Source organism: Halteromyces radiatus (assembly GCF_025201355.1).
Source record: "Halteromyces radiatus strain CBS 162.75 chromosome Unknown BX664scaffold_9, whole genome shotgun sequence".
NCBI lineage: Eukaryota > Fungi > Mucoromycota > Mucoromycetes > Mucorales > Cunninghamellaceae > Halteromyces > Halteromyces radiatus.
Genome location: NW_026251695.1, coordinates 91,741 through 115,158, shown reverse-complemented (window position 1 = coordinate 115,158; position 23,418 = coordinate 91,741). Strand labels below are relative to the sequence as shown.

General features: G+C 33.5%; 12 protein-coding genes and 1 non-coding gene across 13 annotated transcripts; 9 read left to right on the top strand and 4 right to left on the bottom strand.

The window, feature by feature from the left end:
• Positions 1-550: 550 nt before the first annotated feature.
• Positions 551-633, bottom strand: BX664DRAFT_t119. The gene has a single exon. It is a non-coding gene; the product is annotated as a tRNA-Tyr (tRNA).
• A 344-nt stretch (positions 634-977) lies between these two features.
• BX664DRAFT_341399 (Sec61beta family-domain-containing protein) lies at positions 978-1,752 on the top strand. Its single transcript, XM_051546989.1, has 4 exons — positions 978-1,028; positions 1,213-1,250; positions 1,378-1,488; positions 1,554-1,752. Exons 1-4 carry the CDS (start codon positions 1,026-1,028, stop codon positions 1,639-1,641), a joined length of 240 nt encoding a protein of 79 aa, XP_051396486.1. The 5' UTR covers positions 978-1,025; the 3' UTR covers positions 1,642-1,752.
• Positions 1,753-2,167: 415 nt separating this feature from the next.
• BX664DRAFT_341395 (CobW/HypB/UreG, nucleotide-binding domain-containing protein) lies at positions 2,168-3,644 on the top strand. Its single transcript, XM_051546988.1, has 6 exons — positions 2,168-2,259; positions 2,321-2,410; positions 2,483-2,593; positions 2,676-2,712; positions 2,783-2,966; positions 3,032-3,644. The coding sequence occupies exons 1-6, from the start codon at positions 2,199-2,201 to the stop codon at positions 3,575-3,577; spliced, it is 1,029 nt and encodes a 342-aa protein (XP_051396485.1). The 5' UTR covers positions 2,168-2,198; the 3' UTR covers positions 3,578-3,644.
• Positions 3,645-3,726: 82 nt separating this feature from the next.
• On the bottom strand, positions 3,727-4,673 carry BX664DRAFT_317667 (uncharacterized protein; the record flags this gene model as incomplete). Its single annotated transcript, XM_051542750.1, has 2 exons — positions 3,727-4,080; positions 4,671-4,673. 2 exons carry the CDS (start codon positions 4,671-4,673, stop codon positions 3,727-3,729), a joined length of 357 nt encoding a protein of 118 aa, XP_051396484.1.
• Positions 4,674-5,048: 375 nt separating this feature from the next.
• On the top strand, positions 5,049-5,516 carry BX664DRAFT_376555 (uncharacterized protein; the record flags this gene model as incomplete). Its single annotated transcript, XM_051548735.1, has 1 exon — positions 5,049-5,516. One exon carries the CDS (start codon positions 5,049-5,051, stop codon positions 5,373-5,375), a length of 327 nt encoding a protein of 108 aa, XP_051396483.1. The 3' UTR covers positions 5,376-5,516.
• Positions 5,517-7,119: 1,603 nt separating this feature from the next.
• BX664DRAFT_302825 (uncharacterized protein) lies at positions 7,120-7,933 on the top strand. The gene is made up of 4 exons (XM_051542450.1): positions 7,120-7,395; positions 7,468-7,555; positions 7,628-7,729; positions 7,803-7,933. Exons 1-4 carry the CDS (start codon positions 7,151-7,153, stop codon positions 7,854-7,856), a joined length of 489 nt encoding a protein of 162 aa, XP_051396482.1. The 5' UTR covers positions 7,120-7,150; the 3' UTR covers positions 7,857-7,933.
• Positions 7,934-10,026: 2,093 nt separating this feature from the next.
• Positions 10,027-11,857, top strand: BX664DRAFT_269371 (uncharacterized protein; the record flags this gene model as incomplete). Its single annotated transcript, XM_051541049.1, has 2 exons — positions 10,027-10,411; positions 10,512-11,857. The coding sequence occupies 2 exons, from the start codon at positions 10,027-10,029 to the stop codon at positions 11,855-11,857; spliced, it is 1,731 nt and encodes a 576-aa protein (XP_051396481.1).
• Positions 11,858-13,609: 1,752 nt separating this feature from the next.
• BX664DRAFT_341388 (uncharacterized protein) lies at positions 13,610-14,080 on the top strand. The gene has a single exon (XM_051546987.1). The coding sequence runs from the start codon at positions 13,661-13,663 to the stop codon at positions 13,973-13,975; it is 315 nt and encodes a 104-aa protein (XP_051396480.1). The 5' UTR covers positions 13,610-13,660; the 3' UTR covers positions 13,976-14,080.
• Positions 14,081-14,173: 93 nt separating this feature from the next.
• On the bottom strand, positions 14,174-14,896 carry BX664DRAFT_341387 (uncharacterized protein). The gene is made up of 3 exons (XM_051546986.1): positions 14,831-14,896; positions 14,610-14,782; positions 14,174-14,539 (listed from the first exon to the last, which is right to left on the bottom strand). The coding sequence occupies exons 1-3, from the start codon at positions 14,868-14,870 to the stop codon at positions 14,306-14,308; spliced, it is 447 nt and encodes a 148-aa protein (XP_051396479.1). The 5' UTR covers positions 14,871-14,896; the 3' UTR covers positions 14,174-14,305.
• Positions 14,897-15,028: 132 nt separating this feature from the next.
• BX664DRAFT_341386 (SKIP/SNW domain-containing protein) lies at positions 15,029-17,441 on the top strand. Its single transcript, XM_051546985.1, has 4 exons — positions 15,029-15,132; positions 15,277-16,305; positions 16,382-16,714; positions 16,783-17,441. Exons 1-4 carry the CDS (start codon positions 15,116-15,118, stop codon positions 17,276-17,278), a joined length of 1,875 nt encoding a protein of 624 aa, XP_051396478.1. The 5' UTR covers positions 15,029-15,115; the 3' UTR covers positions 17,279-17,441.
• Positions 17,442-17,744: 303 nt separating this feature from the next.
• On the top strand, positions 17,745-18,763 carry BX664DRAFT_341384 (tyrosine phosphatase family-domain-containing protein). The gene is made up of 4 exons (XM_051546984.1): positions 17,745-18,030; positions 18,098-18,267; positions 18,335-18,474; positions 18,547-18,763. The coding sequence occupies exons 1-4, from the start codon at positions 17,792-17,794 to the stop codon at positions 18,610-18,612; spliced, it is 615 nt and encodes a 204-aa protein (XP_051396477.1). The 5' UTR covers positions 17,745-17,791; the 3' UTR covers positions 18,613-18,763.
• Positions 18,764-19,030: 267 nt separating this feature from the next.
• Positions 19,031-21,498, bottom strand: BX664DRAFT_361928 (uncharacterized protein; the record flags this gene model as incomplete). The annotated part of the gene is made up of 8 exons (XM_051548274.1): positions 19,031-19,333; positions 19,402-19,766; positions 19,890-20,000; positions 20,113-20,157; positions 20,243-20,510; positions 20,619-20,688; positions 21,016-21,316; positions 21,390-21,498. 8 exons carry the CDS (start codon positions 21,496-21,498, stop codon positions 19,031-19,033), a joined length of 1,572 nt encoding a protein of 523 aa, XP_051396476.1.
• A 454-nt stretch (positions 21,499-21,952) lies between these two features.
• Positions 21,953-23,291, top strand: BX664DRAFT_341383 (uncharacterized protein). The gene has a single exon (XM_051546983.1). The coding sequence runs from the start codon at positions 21,991-21,993 to the stop codon at positions 23,260-23,262; it is 1,272 nt and encodes a 423-aa protein (XP_051396475.1). The 5' UTR covers positions 21,953-21,990; the 3' UTR covers positions 23,263-23,291.
• The last annotated feature ends 127 nt before the right edge of the window (positions 23,292-23,418 follow it).

The window sequence follows — 23,418 nt, the reverse complement described above, 5'->3', positions numbered from 1 at the left end:
GACATTTGTCAAACACAATTCCTTTTTTTATTTACTTTTCTTTTTATTTTTTTTTTAGCATAAATATCCATCTTTTCTTAGTTTTTTTTTTTTTTTTTTTTTTTTTTACATTGTCAAATTTTATATTTTTTTTATTCAATAAAAAGGTTTTTTTAACCGAAATCATATCGGCCACTCTTAAGGAACAAATCATCCAAAGTTTTATCTTTATTTTTTTATCATCAAGCAATCATCAAGCATTTTATTCAAGTTATTTGGTTAATCATCATCATCTGTGATCAAATCATCATTTATATAAAACTGGTGCTCACTACTCATCATATATCATCGATATTATTATTTTAATAATATCATCCTTCAATTAATCAATCATCTACCCAATAATAAAAAAATCTTTAACACTTGTTTCACTTTATTATACGGAGGTATTAAAATAAATAATAATACTGTTATCTTTTTTTTTTTTTTTTGACTTTTGCCCATAAAAGACATAACCATTTCCTTTTATAGCATCAATATAAACTCCGCATGCAAAAATTGATAAAAGAAATCCCTTCAACCTGATTCGAACAAGTGACCTAAGGATGTCAGTTTCATTACAGTCCTCCGCTCTACCAACTGAGCTATAAAGGGATAGCTATTGAAAAAATCGATCACATCTATATCAATCTCAAAAAAATTTTTGCGCAATTTCATTGGACAAAAGTAGCCGATATTGTGTGATTGGCTGAAGTATTGCCGTATGTTGCTGTGAAACGGAATATACGTCCGGTTGCTAGAGGTCTCCTACTACATAATGGAATCTTTATTCCAGTAAGCTGTGTTCAAGCGAAAAAAGAAAATGAGGGAGACAGCGGAACGTGAAATACATTGGATAAGATTTCGTCCAATCAAATGGACCCACACTCAGAGGTTTTAACGATCAAATTGCTCGCCGCGTTCTCTGAAAAAAAAAAAAAAAATTTATACAACTCTTTCTTTTCTTCTCTATCTTTTTACTTTCTTTCTTAATATATAATCACATTATGGTAATTCAATATCAAGATATATATATTTAAAAGGATAAGTTGATGGGATTACTGTTCTTTCACAGTGTGTTTATTGGGAAATGGAAGGATCAACTTCTTTTTATTTATTTTTTTTTTTTATTTTTTTGATCATCTTTTTGAATACTCATAACACTTCTTATATATATATGTATTCATCATATAGGCCGATTCATCATCCTCTACTCCCAAAGGTACTTTCAGGTAAATAATAAAAACAAATACAAAAGAGGATGAGGTCAGAGAAGGGATAGATGTGATACATAATGAATTGGTGTACATGTCAAAGAATGATATGAATCCAATATTTATTGTATTTATTGTATAATAGAAAGCGAGTGACCTCTCGATCAAATCAAAATGCTGCTCGTGGTCCTATGCCTGGTGGTAGTACGTCTAGTATGATGCGTATTTACTCTGATGATTCTCCTGGTCTTCGTGTGTAAGTTTATTTATAAAACAATACGGGGAATATCCAATGGATTGATCTTTTTTTTTTTTTAATAGTGATCCTGTGGTGGTCTTAGTACTATCCCTTACCTTCATTGCTAGTGTATTTGGTTTACATATTGTTGGAAAATTCTTACGCAATTAGTTTTGGTATAGTTTTGATGATATGATGATTCCTTGTTTTTTTTATTATTATTATTATTTTTACTATATATCAATGTTACAAATAAAAAGTCCATCAAATTTTATAAATAAATGAATATGGATACGAATGTAGTCTGCCAAAAAAAAAAAAAGATACTAATGACTTTATTAATCATAGATGGCATTTTATCTAATGGATTGAATGCGATCAGGTCATGAATTCCAAAACAAGCAAATACTTTTAAACAATTGACTACTTTTACAGTCAGGAAAGGCTTTCCCTACTCAATCAGCAAAATGCTACAACCAACCATCACTCAAAAGGATGAATGGCTACTTGAAGATGATATCAAGACTTGAACTAGCTCTTCTCGGAGGACAAGGAAAAAAATCATAGCCTTCTCCTCTTAGTTTAGTTTGATATTTTTTATTTTTGATCTATTCTTTCATCTCCCGACATCTTTGTAAAATAAAAAAAGTTCCTTTTTTTTTCTTTCTCTCTTTTCTTTTCCTTTTCCTTTTCCTTTTTTTTTTTTTTTATCTAGATTTATATTTGATATGACTGTTGGCAAAGACAAGACTATTCCCATTACTGTCTTCACAGGGTTTCTTGGCAGTGGTAAAACAATAATCATGTGTTACGATCAGAATCTAAAAATATATTATTTTTCGCTCTATAGGGAAAACAACTACCATTCTATCTTTACTCAAACGTCTTCCTGAAGGTTATAAAACTTGTTTATTGAAGAATGAATTTGGTGATATTGCTGGTAAGTGAGATAAACAATGAAGTTATGAATAGATCCACTCAAAATATTTTCTTCTTTGTTTTATGCTTAAAGTCGATAGTCAATTGGCCAAGGAAACGAATATTGGTGTACAGGAAATGATGAATGGTTGTTTATGCTGTGTGCTTGTTGGACAAATGAAACTGGCTTTACAGGAACTTAAAGGTAATCTAGTCGAACTCCTTTTTTTTTTTTTTTTCTTTACTGCTCAGTGAGTCTGACTCTATTCTTTTTTTTTTTCTTTTAGACAAATATAACCCAGATCGTATCATAGTGGAAACAAGGTAACGTGGTTTTAGAAAATGAACTCCGTCAGTTGAAGGAATCATATATTCAATGATACTTTTTTAATAGTGGTTCTGCATTTCCAGGTCCTGTTGCTTGGCAAATTCGTGAAATGGAACCTGAAGGTTTTGTATTAGATTCAATTATTACTGTAGTGGACTGTGTCAATTTCACTGGATATGAAGATACTAGTTATACAGCAAAGCTTCAAGCACAATACAGTGATGTTATTTTACTCAACAAACATGAATTGGTAAATTTATACAAAAAATGGATCAAAAAAAAAAAAAAAAGGATTAACATATTATTTATGATTAGGTATCAGAACGGGAATTGGATATAGTACTTGATCATGTCAATGAATTGAATACAGATACTCCCAAGGTCAAATGCGATAGCAAGCAGGGAATATCACCAGATCTTGTGTTTGGATTGGATACAGAATTATTCAAGGTAGCTTACGACAAATCAGGCAACATGGAAGAAATGATATTTGATCCTCATCATCAAGAAAATGAAGTCGACCTTATTCAAGTCATTCAATCATCATCAACGACAATACAAAGACATACTCGCAATGAGTTGGAAACATGGTTAACAACGCTTCCAAAAGACGATATTTATCGGGTGAAGGGTTTTGTACGGTTGGATCAAGGCACATTGTATATATTGAACCATGCCTTTGGACGATTTACTTTGACACCAGTGGATCATACTGAAACATTACATCAAAGCAAGGATATTGAAATCAAAATTACGGTGATGGGTCAAGATCTGCGGATGTACAAGGAAAAAATACAACAAGGTTTACTCAAAGGGACAGATGGAAGCATATCGTTAATTGAAGCTCATAGACATCATTAGTTAGACTTTATATAGAAAATTAGAGTTTTATTTTTATGAAATAAAAAAGATGATATATTTTTTTTTATTGTACGTGTTTTGTTGTGGATGATGGACGGTTAAGCATGATTATATTCGACATCGCGAATCGTCCATGTGTACTCTATAAATTAGCCGCAATCACTAACCATTGAGCCCACAGGTGCACCAGTGAGTTCGTGCACACCAAAGCCATTGACTTCCTGTTCCGCGCCTGCGAAATGCTGTTCATCGTTGAGACGAATGATACATCCGAAGGTATTAGGTATGGGATTATAGACGGATCGTGGGTTTATTACAGGATTCAATGCATCGACTTTAGGGAAAGTAAATCCTGTCCGTGTGACCTTAACATCGACGTGATACAAGACATTCCCAGTTTTTTGTGAACCACTGAAAAGACAGAATTCACCTTGGTTACAGGTGTCAGCTGCAATATTTAGCTGTATTAAACCAAACAACAGACCTATGATTATCCAGCACATCTAAATAAGAATTTTTCAATTTTATTTTAGAAGGGTTCCTTTTTTTTCGCACCTAGAATCAAATAACAATCGCCACTTTTTTTTTTTTTTTGATCCGCAAAAAAAAAAAAAAAAAAAAAAAAAAGGAAAAAGAAAAAAGAATCAACATTTTATCCTAAAGACTTATAAAATAATATCATGAGGCGAATATGCATAAGGCTTCTTGTTTTGGTATCTAAAGGTATACCCCTTGATCTATCTTTTAGCTCCTTGAAAACTCTAGTAAAAAGGAGAACAAGTGCATGTATACTCTTTTTTTTTTTTTTTGTCATATCATCCTCTCTTTTCCGTTGCTCTAATTCATTCCTTTTTTTTTTTCCTGTACGATGAATATCATCTTTTTTTTTTTTTTTTTTTTTTTTTTTTTTTGCGCTCCTCTGAACAATCATGATGATATTGATAGATGGATAATGTGTGATGATGGATGATGTTAGTCCTCTACTACGAATATTTTAAATTGATTATGATCTGGTGTCTAACTTGCTTAGAGTAAACATTATCGCATGCCTTGATCGTATCATCTATCATCTAGATGACCATACATATTTTACCATTGAGTACGGATGTGTTTTTTTTTTTTTTTTTTTTTTTTTTTTTTTTTTTTTTTCAAGGAGGCACTTAAAAAAAGCTTCTGTTTTCTGTATAGCCGTAAGAGAATACTTTTCTGTTCCTTTTCATCCTCTTTTGTTCATGTACGACAACGATTTTAGAAGGTAAAACCGCTTAAGTTGCTCGTAATCATGAATTATCTCTATATTGAAAATATGCAATTTATGTTCCTATTCAAAAAAAAAAGATGGATGATTCGGATTGAAAGATTACTCCTCGAAAAAGGAGTCATGACCGAAAGTAAAAGTATATATAGAGGCAAATCATAAAACAAAAACGATCTATTTTATTTCTATTCTTTTTATTATTTTCTCAACACAATGATGTATCACACCTTATTATTCCTTTCTTTGGGTCTCTGCGTTCTGAGCGCTCCTATTGAAAAGCAATCACTTACTGATCAAACTGTACAAAGTGAATCGGATCTACTAACCCTTGAGCGTCGACAAGGACAAAATCTCCCACTTCCAGTTTCACTTCCAACGTCTATGGGTCTGCCATCCATTGACGATCTAGGAGTTCTAGAGAGTGTTCTGGAAGGAGGTTTAGGAGGAAGTTTAGGAGGAGGTCTTCCACTAGGAGATACCTCAAATCTTATTCCAATAGGAGATCTCGGAGGTGTTTTGGGTGGTTTAGGTGGACTATAACATGAAGAAAAAAATCAAGATCCTTTACTATCCAAAAAAAGGTGATGGAAGCATTGATAGTGGCGCTGACCCCCAGTTATATTATCCTAAAGAGAAATTATTATTATTTATTATTATTTTTTTTTGTTTTATTTCAATTTCATTATCAATATAATAAATCAAATTCTATTATCCAAATCAAGGTGCAGTTGGGTTGATGATATAAATGGTAGAGGAAAAAGATAAATGTCAAAAGGAATGAATGAAGACAACTGATTTCACTGCGAGCGCAAACTCTTAGTCTGTTGATGATTCCTGTGATGGGATGATAGATGATAATCACGATAAAAAAATTTTTTCGGATATCTGTCATACACGTAAAAAAAAAAAAAAAAAAAAAAAAAAAGAAGAATTTTAATTTTATTTCATCATCACAAATACGCTATACTACTAACAATAATAATAAATAACTATACACTACAAACGATAAAGTCCATGAGCATGACTACTACCAGTACTGATACCAAAACCACAACTTCCACTTTGGGTAGAGCTATTTTATTTGATACAGGTCAAATTGGCAGCCTAACAGAGTACTTCAGTGAAGAAGGCAATGAATCTTGGTTTGGTTGCATGATTTGTAATCTACAGATGAACTCAACTAAGTGGTGATCCATCGACGTTATCCTTTTTTTTTATACATGTTACCCAGACCATGCTACTGAACGTTTGTATCACCGCTATTGCGTAGAGGACTATCTTGATACCTACAGATAATATCAGAAAATCGACAAAATGAGTAATAATTCATCGGATGCTCTTCTCTTTTTTTTTATATGTACATATTACCTTCGTAGCATCATTCACCAGCGTTGATGTATAAATCATAAGAACCAACACCGAAGGGACAACCAAAAGTACGTTACGTATAGTGTAGGCTAACCTGAATTGAACTTGTTGACTTTTTGTTAAAGAGAATGGAGAGAACAACAAGAACTGGAGTAACAGGCTGAGATCACAGGAGAGAATGATAATAGGGAAACATCATACCAATTGGGAAAGGACAGATGGGATAGGGCGAAAGACCAACAATGTAGGAAACAGACTTGATGAAAACACCACCACAATGAGAGACAGTTGCGAGAAAAGGAAAAAGCGTGGGGCCAAACAAGCAGAAAAAAAAATTAGTTGAGCTGTCCGTTGTCCTTATTGTGTTTGAAGGTATTCTTGATTACTTCCATTTTTTCAGTCAGGGATCGCATTAGTCCTTTTAGTTGCTTCGTGATGGTATCCATGTCAAAAAAAAAAGTGAATTAAACCAGAAAGAAAAGCGAAGGAAGGGAAAACAGATAATTTTCTTTTTATCTTGATGGCTGGCATTGAATCGACTTTGAAAAATAGTATAAGCTGATCAGCCTGTCTAATACATCAATTGAAAGGCTACTGATTGCACTTTGATAATATAATTTTTATTTATTTGTTAAAGATAACTGGGGAGAAAATAAAGTAAAAATATTGGAACTTAAATCATCATGTATTTTTTAATAACGATCCTCATGCAGATTGGCAAGGCACAATCTGTCAAATCTATCTTATTCCACGCTGATTCGTTTGATGATGATGATGATATGAAAGAAATCTGCCGATAGGTCAAGGGTAATTTCCAAAAGTTGGGAAAACGTGGGATGTTCTGTGTTTGAATTGATTGCTTAATAAGACTAAAAATTTTCCTTTTTTTTTTTTTTAAAACTTCCTTTTCTTTTTCTTTTTCTTCTTCATCACGATTCATCACTATCATGGCCAATATTGAGGAAGCTCAAGCACTTGTAGCTACATTATTGGAACAAGAAAAGCGACTTCAATTTACAAAATTCACATCTCAAGATGCACTTGACTTGGGACTCAAGATTTTGGAGACTGTCAAAACAAAGTATGATAATCGACCTGTGGCAATTGATATCACTGTCAATGGATTGATTTTATTCCGTCATGCTATGGATGGTACTAGTCCAGATAATGAAATGTGGATCAAACGCAAAAGGTAAAGACAAAACAAAATCAGAAATGATAAAAAATCTCATCATCACGTTACTTGTGTGAATGACAAATATAGTAATGCGGTGAATCGGTTCCGACACTCCAGCTATTGGTTAGGAAATGCTCTGATTATCAAGAACAAATCATTAGAAAAAGCTTATTTTGTAAGACTTGAGAAAATGATAAATAAATAATTTAGTGAACTCATTAGTTTTTTCTTTTTTTTTTCATTATAGATTTCTGAAGTGGATTATGCGACTCATGGTGGAAGTGTACCATTGATCATTAAAAATGTTGGTATGATTGGTACTATTACAGTCACTGGATTGAAACAACACGTAAGAAGAAAAATAATCTTCCCAAAAAAAAAAGATCATCAATGATTAATAGTTTCTAATATTTATGAAATAGGAGGATCATGGTGTTATCATTGAATGCTTAGAATATATGTTATCTAAAGCTTAGATAATTTGTAGAATAATTAATTTGGCAGTGTTTTTTTTTTTGTTGTCGATCTTTAATGAACTTGTATTTTTTTTTTGAAATAAAAGAAATAAAAAATAAATATTTTCTCTTGATTGGATAGATACACTTTATTCAAAAATGTACAACAAAAATTGATATAAAAGAGAAAACGTGGAAAGATTTACTGGGATTCTTGTTTTATCTAAAAAATTTCAGAAGAACAAAAGATCGGTAACTGAATATGAATACTACTTTTGGTTCATCATAGAAGAAGGTAATACCATGGAATGTACTATCCAAAATATGATTTATTGTTATTATTATATAAATTAGTAAAAAAAAAAAACTGATAGTTTATATAAACAAATGACGCGTTTTTTTGTTAATGATGTCAATCTCCTAAACTTGTATATTATAATAATTAGATGATGATTTCTTTTTTAACGCAATACACAAATCTGGAAAATAGAAGAGAAATAAGGGATAGCGCACTTAAATTTTAGTTTGCTCATTCCCCGGTATCGAAAATTAAGCTCATTTTGTATCTCTATTCGTATAATAAAACTTTAATATGGTTGTGTAACTAATTTCTTTTTTTTTCTTTTTTTTTTTCTTTTTCTTTTCTTTTTTTTTTTTTTTTTTTTTTTTTTTTTTTTTTTTTAGTTTCTTTAGTTTGTTAGTTTGCTTCGCCCCCTTTCCTTTCCTTCCTTTTTTTTTTTTTCTTTGACGTTACCCTTTCTACTTTCTACACTTTGAAAGTTTCATCCTCCTTTTTTTTTTTTTTTTTTTCTACTCCTTCCCTTCCTTTTTATTATCGAATGTCCACTTCTCGATCACCAAAACGGGTCATTCGTTTTCTTTTACTACTCATTTTTTGTTTTGGTATTCTTTCTTGGTCTTCTTTATATTTTACTATTCCTTCACCATCAATATTACTAACAAAAGAAGTACAATCACCAGCATCATTTGAACTATCCAATACTCTTGATTTATCCCTGAATGCTACTTGGTCAAAAGGTGAATTTTTATTATAAATAAATTAAACTTGAAACTAAATTGTTGTCAATTAGATACCTGGACACAACAACGACAATATGGTCTCAATTCTCGACATACTGTACCTGAATTATCCTTCTTACAGCGATTACAAATATATGAAACACAAGGTCATAATACAACTGCTTTATTAGAGCTTTCTTCTTCTTCTTCATCATCATCGGTATCAAACGATACAATTACTGCCATCATCAATACTATAGATAAACAATCATTACGCATTCAATTGGACGCATTAATCAGTCAAACAATGGATATTCAACAAATTTGGATTATCTGTTCATCAACTTTGGAAACAACAGCGGAATCATTGGCAGCAAAGCATAGGTCTCCTCAACTTTTAATTCATGTCATGAATACGGATTATATGAAATCAACAATGGCTACTTATCCCAAGAAAAGTGCTGGTGCTACTCCTTGGCTTCCTTTGTTATCTCAAGTACAAACTGATTATGTATGGATATTGGAAGATGGTGCAAAACCAAACTCCGATTACCTCAAAACTATTCATGGCCTTTTACAAACGGATCAATATAAGGACGCTTTACTTGGAACACACGCAACACTTTTACCATCCAACATCAACAGTAGTAATAGGAATGATATCGACATCAAGTTAGCTCAATCTCAAATCCATTGTTTACCTGCAGCTTTTCATTTTTTACCCAAATTGACTCAACCTGTAGATATGTTACATCATGTTTGGTTTTTACGTACTTCCTGGATTCCTTATCTTTGGATGGACAGACGACCGGATGCCTTGGCTTCTCCATTATCATATCATATTAGTCAATCTTTATTATCCTATGGCGCTATACCATCTATTGTGATTCCTCCTGCCAACATATCTTCTTCAACATCCGTAAATGACACCAAACCTCTTTTAGTCATTCAAAATCTTCGATCATCCGTCTCATGCACCAACGTCATTCCTTCCACTTTTCAACATTCTGATTCTTGGCAACGTATCTTGTCCTTACAATCTAATCCAACAGCTTTAGATCAACGTCAGCGTTCGCTAATGACATGGTATGAATCGTCAAAAGCTTTGTTTTTTATAGATGGTCCAAAAGAAGCAAAAGCCTTCCTTCCTCTGATCTGTCGCTTCTCACCCATGTCTACATCCTCTGGTGGAGATTTTACTCAACAAAGTGCAATTCATGTGGCAGTCACTGGTAAGCAACGAGGAGTCTCTGGATCACTATTATCAACTCTACTTAAGGAAACATCTGGTTGTCAAGACAATATCGTCATTCATGATCTTGATCTATACACTGTGATGAATCCAATGGATGCCGCCACTCAAGCATCACTTATTTTGGCCCGATTAGTACAAACATTACAGCCTCGTATCTTATTCCATGCTCAACATGACACTCCTATGTTCCATTCCATCAACACTTTGGTTCAATCTCTTCGACTTTCTTTCATTCAATTACCTTTGAGCGAAGTACAACATGCTCTTTGGATCTCAAAATTACCATTGGAAACCTTACAATGTAAGTAAATATAGATATATAAAAAAAAAAAAAGAGGAAGAGAAAGAAAAAAAAAAGGATACGTTATTGATATCATTTTCTTGATTTGTTTACTATCTAGATTGGAATCAAATCAAAGTTACCTTGGTAGTAATTACGGATCGGCGGCCTCATTCTTTATCTCGACTATTGAACTCCATTCATCATGCAAAATACTTGGGCGACAAAGTAGATGTATCAATTCATATGGAACAATCAGCCGATCGAGTGACACGAATGTTTGTGAACAGTTTTCGTTGGGAATATGGTGACAAAAGGATTCGACATCGTATTCAAAAAGGAGGATTGATGCCGGCCATTATCGAATCTTGGTATCCTGCCGATAATGACGATTATGGTGTGCTCTTGGAAGATGATATTGAAGTATCACCACTCTTTTATGCTTGGATCAAATATAACATCCTTCACTATCGATACAACACTGACAACTCGGAGGCATACAACTGGGTATACGGAATCAGTCTTTATTCACCACGCAATTTGGAACTCATGCCTGAAGGTCGTATCAAATTCGATCCCAATGATGTTTTACTTCCTGAACATTATCCACCAAGAACACCTTATGCAAGTCAAGTACCGTGTAGCTGGGGTGCTGTTTATTTCCCTGAACATTGGCGTGAATTTCATCAGTACCTGACTAGTCGATTGTTGGATTTGAAAACAGATCATCCTCGTCTTCATATCCATGTCCCCAATAGTCGATCAGAAAGATGGAAGAAATCATGGAAGAAATATTTTATTGAAATGGTATATCTACGTGCCTATGTGATGGTGTATCCCAACTTTCAAGACTTTGAATCTTTTTCAACCAACCATTTGGAATTTGGAACTCATATCAAACATGAAAGAGCACAGGGGGCTATTGACTCTTTTGTTGTGCCTTTGATGCAACGTGATACTTTACTCAGTCAATTACCCAATCAACGTTTACCAAGCATTGACAAGTTACCTCTGATGGATTTATGGGGCCAATTGATGACTCACCAACAAATGGACGCTATTGCTGCTGAATGGCATCAGCATGTATCTGCATGTATTCGACGACCTTCTCAAGATCGGTTTGATCCTCAAGATCTTCTTTGTCCATTTCCACGGAATTCTACCATCATCAACACAACAATGACAACAACAAAGAAAAAACAACAACAATCCAAGACAGTACACACAAAACATATGTTGGAATATATCGAATATGTGACAGTATATATGGATGAAAACCGTGATCGTATACTTGAAGACTCCTTTAATATGGATGCTTGGGATGATATGCCTGAATCTTTGGATGTGGCAACCATGACAACCAAGACTAGCGATCATGAACATGAAGATGATGAATTCAAGGATCTGGAGGAAAATTGGCGAGATCTGAAAGAAATTGCAATGGAATATCAACAACGTGTTTCTTGATTTGGAAATAATACGATCAAATTTCGGTTATATACTTTTTTTTTTTTTTTTTTTTTACCCATTTGAATAGATACATCTTTTAGCGTTTATATTGTAGTTAGTTTATTTTTATCCATCCTATCCTTTCACTTCTTGTATATTTTCTTTTGTGTTTTCAAATTAAATTTGTATATTTTATATCTAATATAATAAAAACTGAAAAAATTATTATAATAACTTTTTATTTCTTTTTCCTTTCTTTTTGATTTCGTTTCTAAGATACAGTGATAATGTCATGAGTGGGTAACGAAACATCTGAAGTTGCATGTACGGATCAATTCTTTCTAGTATATCGACGAAATAATAACAATAATGATGATGATGATGAAAGGAGATACGAATCATCTGACATCATACAGCCCATGCTTAGTGACCTGTAAACATCTGAAGAAACGATAATAATAATATTGATAGCATGGGTGATGATGGACCGCCCGCATTACCTTATCAACCAAAATCTCAAACTTTCTTGGCCATTGAGTGCATTGCATTGCTAAAAACTAATGCAAGCATATATAATGTCTTTTCATTGGTTAGCTTGCCTCGTAACTAGAAATTCGACACGAGATAAACATTATGCTGTAACATTCACATGGACATGTCCGTGTTTATTCTTTTGTATCTCGCTCAAAAATGTTCATCATCACGTTCAAATTTGAACTGAACATAGACGAAAAACATAATCTTTCACTTGTCTTGAAAACAATTTATGTCTTATCTCACAATTTATAAAGTAATTTAAAAAATAAAAGTCAATTCAGTCATCCCTCATCCAATTCTCATCATCATCTAATAAAAATACTGCATTGGATTCCTTCTCAAGAAGTAGTCTAAGATCACCTCATCTTTTTTTTTTTTTTTTTTTTTTTGCCACCTAATGTACAATGATCATCAAAATATTTCTTTGATTTTTTCCAAAAATCGCCTGATGACCCCTGATGATTGACCTTTGTACCCAAATTTTCACTGCAGAATTCAGAAATCGATCCCATCCTTCCCCCCTTGCATTCAAGCGCAGGAATAAACTTTGTCTTATCCCTTATCCAAAAGTGACCATCATCGGACCAAATATTTGAAAAGTAGTTTCGTCTAATGGCGTTTTATCCTTTATCCCTAGATTTGATGTCTGATGTCTGTTATCTGATGCATGATGTTGCATGATGATGATCGATGATGTCTGATGTTTTAAATATCTTGAGTTGGCTGCCATCTGATATTTAGCTTGTGTAGAATATCCCCGCTCGACGCTAGCTACTATCTGACTTCATGTTTCATTATGACCTGTCACTGAAGATTTATAAAACTAGACTTAATGATTGCGTTTGCGACAACAGATGAATGGGAGATAGTGCGTAATACGATGATCATGTCCATTTTTTTTTTTTTTAAAAAAAAGGATGATACAAAGAATCCTTTGTTTTCTGCAAACTAAAGATGGATGCATTGCGGTACTTGAGTATTTCACTATGCTTTTTTAGCCATCTTGATCATGTACAACGATGATCCCTTGGAATACCGTACTCTATTCATGATCATCGATCACTAACATGTCAGATTTGTGCAACTTCCTCATTCAAGATGGATAAGAAAAAAAAAAGGATGATGATTTAGAACAAAAAAAAAAAAAAAAACCTGTTTATCGAAATAAGTGTCACCACAGAAAGAAAAAGATATATAAAAGAGAGATAGATTATAAAAAAAAAGAGCGAAGAGCAACGATATATTTGTTTTTTTTGTATCAGTCAATCTATTATTTTTTCCACTATGTACCGCACTGTATTATTCCTTTCTTTGTGTCTCTGCGTCCTGGGTGTTCCTATTGACAAGAAACAATCGCTTGGAGTGGATGATCAAATTACACAAGGTAAATCGGACCTGCTTGCCTATGAGCCTCGACAAAATACAAAGAGAGAAACTGCACTGGACGGTCTTGTAGCTGCTGCGGGAACACTTACAGGAGCAGCAGGGGGGGGTCTTTTACCGGGCGAGTTTGTGAACAACGGTATAGCAGCTGCGGAAGGTGCTTCAGGTCAAACTGCAGGAACTCCTCCAGGTCCAGCTGCAGGAACTTTGCCTTAGGTATTCCTTTCCCAAAACAATAAGAAAAACATTGAACAATAGTGCTTATCTAGAAAGGAACCATTTATTATTTATTATCGTTATTTTTTTTTATTTTGTTTCAACGTCAACGTAATAAAGAATTCTATTATCATAATATAGATAAGAGTGTGATGATGATATGAATGATAAAGAGAAACAGATAATTCACGAAAAAGAATAAATGAACGCAGTTGATCTCACCAAAAAGTGATCTAAGCTCAACCTTACAGAGTTTTATTCAATTTCTTTAATCTAAAATTCTATAAACTCTAACGAATTTATTTTTATTAATTATAAATCTATCTATTACTAAAGTCCAGCATGGTGCCAAATCCGTATAAAATCATCTTGTGTCACCAATCCATCATGATCCCAATCCCCAATGGTGATCATTTCTTCCATTTCTTTTCTTGTCCATTCTTGTCCTTGAGCTTTGGCCAGTTCTTGTAATCGGTTCAGGGTAATACCTCCTAACTGAGGATCTGCTAATAACTGGAATGCACGACCTATATCTTGTTCATTTTGATCGACTTGATTTTTTTGCTACAGAACAAAAAAAAAAAAAAGAAAAGGAATGATCAACCTTTGTTCTTAATTATGCATAAATACATACCTCCAAATACAATATAATATCTTTAAAATCTTCAAATATAACAAAGTCTTCACGGTCTACTTGTTTTAAAAGATGATCTACATCTACGTGTTCATAGCCCAGTGAATTCAAAGCTTCCTCAAGTCCAGTTTTGTCTAATAATTCCGTATCATCTTTATCTATTTGATTGAATACTTTATATATGTGTTAGTTTATTTGCGATATTATTTATAAATGATTACCTTTTTTCAAGTCATTTATTCTTTGTCTTGTTAATTTCATCAACCTTATTCATTCAAGAAAAAAAAAAAGGGAAGGAAGCAAAGAAAAGTAAAGGGAGAAACCTCGCATTTTTTATTCCAAGCTGTGTTTTAAAAATGGACGTTGTTTTTTTTTTCTCTTGCCCAATTCTCATTCGTTTTATTTGGCTTTCCATTTTTTTTTTTAGTCTTTGTTTCCTTTTCTTTCATATTTTTTTTTTTATTTATATTCAATCTTAACAAACTTGATCATACATATATTATATCATGGCAACATTATCTAGGTAATGAATTAACATCAATAATTAAATTATACTAAAAGATTCTTTATGAGAGATGATTTTCTTGTATTTATATATTGATGAAAAGAAAAAAAAAAAAACGAATTGACTCATGTCAAATATCTTTGTTTTAATTATTTTTTTTAGTTTACTGCCTAAACCTCGACAAACGGTCAAGACATCAACACCCAATGAAAAAATCAATAAACAACAAACATTTAATCAACTCATCAGCAAAGGATCAGCACAAGTGATTCCTCCTTATGGACAACGAAGTTCATTTCGACCTCGATTCCCCGAAGACTTTGGTAATGGAGGTGCTTTTCCTGAAATCAGCATGGTACAATATCCATTAGATATGGGTCGCAAGAAGAGTACCAAAACAGAAACTAGTGGTGGTACTTTAACGTTACAAGTGGATGCTGATGGCAATGTTGCATATGATAATATAGCTCGCCAAGGTCATGCAAAAGATCGCATTGTACATACATCATTGAAAGATCTTGTCCCCATCAAGGAACGCAAAGATATGGATGTTGAAAAGTTGGTGATGGATCGTCCTGGTGAAGAAGAAGTCATGTCTGTAGCAGAAAAAACAAAGGCAGCTTTAGAACGCATTGTGCAAGGCAAGATCAAGGCAGCTCAACCTAAGAATGTTGTCTCTACTACTGGTGGTACCAACAAGGATCCTACTTATATTCGATATACACCTTCTCAAGCTCAAGGCAATGATTCTATGAATTCTGGTGCTAAACAACGTATCATTCGAATGGTGGATGCTCCAGTTGATCCAATGGCTCCTCCCAGTTTTCTTCATAAAAAGGTACCTCGTGGTCCTCCTTCACCTCCTGCTCCAGTGATGCATTCTCCACCTCGAAAACTTTCAGCAAAAGAACAAGCCGAATGGATCATTCCTCCGTGTATCTCTAATTGGAAAAACACCAAAGGTTATACCATTCCTCTGGATAAACGATTAGCTGCTGATGGACGTGGTTTACAAGAATTGACAATCAATGACAACTTTGCTAAATTCTCGGAAGCTTTATATGCTGCTGATCGTCATGCTCGTGAAGAAGTTCGACAACGTAACCTTATGCAACAAAAATTGGCTCAAAAGGAAAAGGACGCTGAAGAAGAAAAACTTCGTGAATTGGCCCAAAAAGCAAGAGAAGAACGGTAAAAAGTTTTATTAAAAAAAAAAAAAACTGATATATATATTCTTACTCTTTTTTTTTCTTTCTTTATTGAATAGATCTGGATTCAAACCATCCTCTACTTCAACATCATCAGCATCTTCTGTTCCTTCCAATCGACCTACAGCCGCTTCTCTTATGCCTGATTATGACTCATCAGATGAATCCTCTGGTTCTGATCGCAGTGAAAGTGAAGTAGAAGAAGAAAAAGAACATGATAGAAAATCTATCCGTGGTGATATCGGTGGACGTAGCCGTCAAGAACTTTTGGAAGAAGATGAAAAGCAAGCAAGAGAACGTGATCAAATTCGACGGGAAAGACAGAAACAAAGAGAACGTGAAATGCGTATGAGTCATATGGGTACTGAAGCAAAAGCAAAACACTTGGCTAGGTAAGTAAAAGGGGACGATAATTATATATATATATTACATATACTGATTTGTGAATATACATAAATAGGGAACATGGACGAGATATTTCTGAAAAGATCGCACTTGGATTAGCAAAACCATCCGCCAACAAAGAAAGTATGTACGATGCTCGACTCTTTAATCAATCTGAAGGCATCTCATCTGGTTTCAAGAATGATGATTCATACAGTTTATACGACAAACCATTATTCAATCAAACATCATCTTCCATTTACAAATTCCGAGGCAACCAAAATGAATCTGATATTTTAGGTAGTACGGATGCAGATGAATTAGAACGAGCCATTCATCATGATAAATTCGGTATGAAACGTGGATTCAAGGGTGCGGAAGGCTCAAGCGCAGGCGAAGGCTCATCAGGACCTGTGGAATTCGAAAAGGAAATGCTAACTCAACAACGATCCAAGGATACAACTGACAAGGATGTGTTTGGATTGGATACCTTTTTGAACAAAGCAAAGAAGGGCAAGCGAACTAGAGATCATAGTGATGATGATGATGATGATGGTAGAAGGAAACGATAGATCTCTCTTTCTCTTCTTTTTTTCATTTTATAGTATATATTCACCTTTAGTTTATTTTCCCCTATTCATCCCATCTCTTTATTTTTCATCTAGTTTTTTATTTGATTATTTTTTTTTTTTATAATTACGTACAAATAAAACAAATCGTATCTTTTTTATGTAATTACATTTTTTTTTTTTAGTAAAGTCCATCCCTTTAAAGCGATCTGTCCATATGAAGAAAAGCGAGATTTATTTGGACTTTATAGGATCACATCAAGGAGAAAACTCATCATGAAATGAGTCATAAAATATATTTTACCAACTCACATCAGTGACGACGACATCAGATTCATTATTTTTGAAATGGAAAAAAAAAAGTCTGCATTGATAGCCTTGATTGGTCCACATCTCATCGTTCGCTGCGGAGTTTTCGTTATAACGAAGAGAGAAAAAAAAAATACTTGTTTGCTCGCCTTCTTTTTTTTTCTTCTTCTTTCCCTTCTTGCATTTCTCTTTCCTTCTTTGTACATCATGCCTACGGTCGGTATTCAGACAATAGATGAAGATCGGTTAGATGAGGATAAGACACTGATGACGAAAACGACACATCATTCTGCTGGGGAAGAGTGTGGTATATGTTTTGCCCGACCCGATTTCCCTTTGGTACCACCTCTCAATTTCGCCATGGTTGCCACAGGTGTCTATAGATCGGGTCATCCCAACAAACAAAATTTTTCATTTTTAAGAAAATTGGGCCTGAAAACGATCATGTAAGTTTTTTTTTTTTTTGTTTTATTTAATATATATATATATTTTACTGATTAATTTTTCGTTTAGGTATTTTGCCATGGAGGACTATCCACCTGAAATGAAACATTTTGTTGAACATGAAGCCATTGAAGTAATGCATTTTCGTATGGAAGGGAATAAGGAACCTTTTGTGGAGGTCAATAAGGATGATATCTCTCTTGCTTTAGTCAAATTATTGGATGAACGAAGTCATCCAGGTAGCAAAAAAAAAAAAAAATTATAATCATCTCCAAAGTTCATCTTTTTTTTTCTTTTTTTCTTTAGTGTTGATACATTGTTTGAAAGGAAAACATCGAATTGGTTGTCTTGTGGGTTGTCTTCGAAAAATCCAACGATGGTCGATGACATGTATCTTCGATGAATACAGAAAATTTGCCGGTACAAAAGTTCTTGCTGATCAAGAGGTAAAAAAAAAAAAATAAGAATGTATATATATGTCTAGTAATATATCTTTTTTTTTTTTGTTATTAATGTAGTTCATTGAAACCTTTGATCATGAAAGTGTACCATACGATCCTCTGCATCAACCTGTTTGGCTATAGAATAGAAACAATCCATCTCATTTGCATCTTTATCCTTTATACCCATATTTAGATAGTCTAACCTCATCCACTTTGTCATAGTAGTGATAATCATATTTGTAATATCAATAAAAAAAAATAATGCTGATTCGAAGACAGTTTTATTATTTTACACAAAGATGATGAGAAAAACAGGAAGCAGTAGTAATAATGACAAATAATAAAGATAAAAAGAAATGGACATATACAAAGTGACAATAATGAAGGGCAAGAAATGGAAGGAAGGTGGAGTGTGAGAGAGAGAAAAGATAATAATGGTACTAATAAAAATACTAAGATTAAACACTAACAATAATAATAATAGGAAGGATAATAATAGTAATAATAGTAATAATAGTAATAATAATAACAATAATAACAATAATATCAGGACTAAAAGCTAACGGGGAGAATCATCATTTAAAGTGGTATGATCTTGTTCTTGTCCACATTCATGTTCATTTGGTTTGTGTTGTTCACCATCATCATAAGCATGGGCATAGGAGGACCGATTATCTGGCTTGATCATAGACATGTCACCCAAGTCGGCCAAAGTAATGATATTATTGTGCTTATAATCCAATTTATGAAGTATATCCTGTTTTTGATCTTGCTGTTGTTTTTGTAGTCGTTGTTGCCGTTGCAGGTAATGTCGTTGTCGTCCAAGAGCCTTGCTTACAATAAAAAAGATACCACCACCAAGCTAAATATATATTAATAACATTTAATATATATCATCATTATCGTTTTTATTTATTTTTTTTTCCTTACCACAACGACAGCTCCACTGATAATACCAGCCACTACACCTGCCTTGATTTTTGATTCTGTAGGGTTGTTTTCTTCATGACTTTCAGGATCTTCACCTGAAGAAGAGTTTGGATCGTCCCAAGCATAAGGAGTACCTTTTGGATAGTTCGGATCTTGATTGCCAGCATACGGGTTGCTATAGATACCACTACTGTTTCTTGCCGTACCACTATTAGATGAAATATTACCTGATAACCAGCCCAGGTTCGGTGTATAAGTGGTGATCCATTGCCAATTCCTTGTGTCCAAAATATTTACATCGTTGTAACCGGTTCCCGTTTTCTCAAACCCAAAAGTCACTATCATCAGATTATCCATGAGATTGGCTAAAAATAAAAAGCAATAAAAAAAATCATATAAGTCAAAAATACATTCTCTTCCGCTCTCTCTTTTCCTCTTATACGCGTCTTTTCCCTTCTCTCTTTTTTTTTTTTTTTTTTTAATGTTACCTTGATGATATTTCCTTGGTTTTGGAGGAACACCAATAATTGAAGGTGAGTTCCATTGCAGGTTTTCGAGTTGAAGAACAAAAACGTCATTAAGCATTACTTGATTGTCATCTTTAAAGATAGGAATAAGGAAAGAAAGAAAGAAAAAAGGAGGAGAAATTAAAAAAAAAGGGTCCTTTTTATCTTTTTTTTATATTGAAGTACCGCCACTATGTTGCCTTACCTGGAGTACCTCCACCAAAAACGATGATACTATCATTATCTGGATCTAATGAAGATAAAATAAAATAAAAATTCTCTTCTTTTTTTTTTTTTTTTTTTTTTTTAAAATGAAACACATGATGATGATTTACGTAAGACAGCGGAATGACCACGACGAGGAGCAGGAATATTACCGCCAGCAGTAAAATTCTTCCATTTGCCAGTAGCAGTGTTATATAATAAGAGTTGATTCATGGATACAGGTAGCAAAGTTTGACCACCCAAGGGATCAGTAACATTTTTAGAAAAAACGACACCTCCCATGATCAAGATTTCTTGATTTGTGATCAAAGTTGCTGTATGATCGATCCTTGGAGCTGGACTTGAGCTATGTGCGACAGGTATACTAAAAGCCCAGGTCTTTTTTGTTATCACAGATATCCATAAATGGAAATATGAATAGATATATACATATACACACAATACATATATATATATATATATATAATATTTTTTTTTTTGACTTACATTGGTATCTAATACGGTCCAAATAGTATAATAAGAAGTGGATGTTGTTCCATGATACGTAGATGGGTCACTAAACAGGGTTTAAAAACTAGGGAAATTACAAATCATCAATCTAGCAAATAGTTTTCTTTTTCATTTTCCAAGAAAAAAAAAGGTTAATAATATTTATCAAAGATAATCATACCTGACTCCACCCCACATCCATATTCGACCTTGATAATCTGAAGTTGCTGTATGTTGTTTTCTTTTTTTTTTTTGAACCAATCAGTCAAAAAAAAAGACAATAATAATAATGATGATGACGATGATGATTATACCGAGACAATATCCGAAAAAAAAATAAAGAATATATAAATACATCAAGTAACGAGAGATGATACATATTATAATGATTTACCTTGGAGGAAAAATGGAAGAACTTCTAAGAGTTGACATAATCCAGGTTCTCTTTTCACTATCATACAAATAAGTTGAATTGATTGAAGTTGCATAATCATTGGTGATGCCTCCATTAATGATGAAGCCTTGTTTCCAACAAGGTGCCGAACTAAAATAAGCTCTAGGCGAAATAGGTGGTTCTACTTGAAGTTGTTCCCATAAAGGCTCTGCGGTATCCCATGGATGATATAGATCTAGGCTAAATACCTCATTGGATAATGTATTACCTATTTGTTCACCACCATAACATACTAATGATCCTGATAATAATATGCAACCTTGTATATATATAATATAATCAATATTGATTTAAATATAAATATGATTACTTACTATTTGCCCATCGAGGTGTTGGTTTCAAAGAATGGATAAGAGAAGGATTTTGTACAAAAACAAGATATAATATCACATAAAGCGTTGAATAGATAGAAAAACTAGTCATTGAACGGTGATGTTGGATAAACTATACTAAAATATTTAATCATAGGGTCAAATCATCTTTTTTTTTTCAATAATAAATAATAATAAAAGAGAATGTAAAATCTTTTTTTTTTTTTTTCACCTTTCTGATGGCTCTAACAAAGAAAAAGTTCAACGAGAAAGAAATACAAAAGTCGCTTTGATGATCCTTTTTTTTTATTTTCCACCTAAACATGTGACACCTCAGTTCATTATACTATATGATTTCGATTTCATGAAGAAAGCTCTACCAATCGGATCATCCATCGGTTGACGATATAGAGAAACTAACTACTACTTTTCTACCCCTTTGTTACCATGTGACTTACTCCATCACCAAAGAAACTGTATCTGCTTCCTAGATCCTTAAATTGCACACCAAGAAGCGGAACCTCAAAAATTTGACAAAACATCCTTTTTTTTTTTTTTTTTTTTTTTTTTTTTTTACTTTTTTCTTTTTAGTTTATTTTATTCTATGAATTCTGTCGTACCTCCACTCCCTGATTCTAATCTTTCTACTACTGATCTATCTTCACCTTCCATATCCACACCTCCTTCTCCTTCTACTAACAATACTACAACTATCACTTCTGCTGCTGAAGAATCATTATCTGTTTCGTGGCAAAAAGAGTTTTCCCTTTTTTTAGGTGCTATTGGACTAGACGAAACAAAACAATGCTTTGATACTGAACTCTTAGTATTATCTCGATACCATCAATCTCAATTACCACAAGCATTGGAATCTCTAGTAGAACGACTCTTGTTGGCCTTAGAACAACACGTCAATGCAGAAGAAGAGCTCTTATTGGACCCATCGGAAGAATCTTCAAAAAGTAAAGATTTGTTGTATCCAAAGAAACGCAAACGACAAACATATGATACAGAAAGTGATGACAAGACAGACATCAAGAACGATGACACCAAGATGGATTATGAAGCACTTGCCAAAAGTATGGATCCTGAACAAGTACAAATCAGAGCAAGCAATCGTCAAGTACAACAACGTATCAATACTTATATTCAAGCCAAGCAACATGATGTAGATGCTAGCAATCGAGCTGAATTCTTGAACAGATCTGATCCAAAAGGGGAAGACGTGACCTGTGCTAGGGCGGATGCTCGTGAAATAAATAGAAATATTCAAATGAAATTCGACATTGTCAATAATGAAGATGGTCCTTTGGCTCGATCGCTTGTTTCGTCCTCAGCAACAAAAGTACAACAACAGCCACAACAACCAACAACTGCGGATATGGAAGAACGACTAGGTAATCTGGAGGCACATTTGAATGTCAAATTTGAACAACACCCTACACAACCTTTTACTTGCATGGAACGGATCAAGATTTTGGAATCCACTTTGATTGACATTGAAAAGAAGTATCCTACTTGGGCAGCTGTACATTTCAACCAACCCAATCGAACCTATCCTCCACCACCACCTTTGACTTTTATCACTAGACCAACACAACAATCACCAACTACTATCACCACAAACAACAATAATAATACCGATACTTCAGCAACGATATCGATGCCAACCATATCCTCACCAACATCCTCTTCATCAAATGACAATTATGTGGCTTCCCAAATCATCCCTTCAACATCAAAACAATCATCATCATCATCGTCATCATCAACGCTCAGATTGACAGGCAGATCAAACTCGTCTTTGACACGAGCAGTGATGGAACAACTTCAACGACAGAGGCAGTTAGAAGAACAACAATCAACAGGGACATAACATTAGTCTTAGATTATCATTGTAGTTTTAGTATCATTTGTATATAAATAAAATTCATCTTTTAAATCATATCCTTGTTTTTTTTTTTTTTTTTTTTTTTTTTTTTTTATATTCTGTTATTTTTTATACGACATTATACAAAATCAACTTCAAATT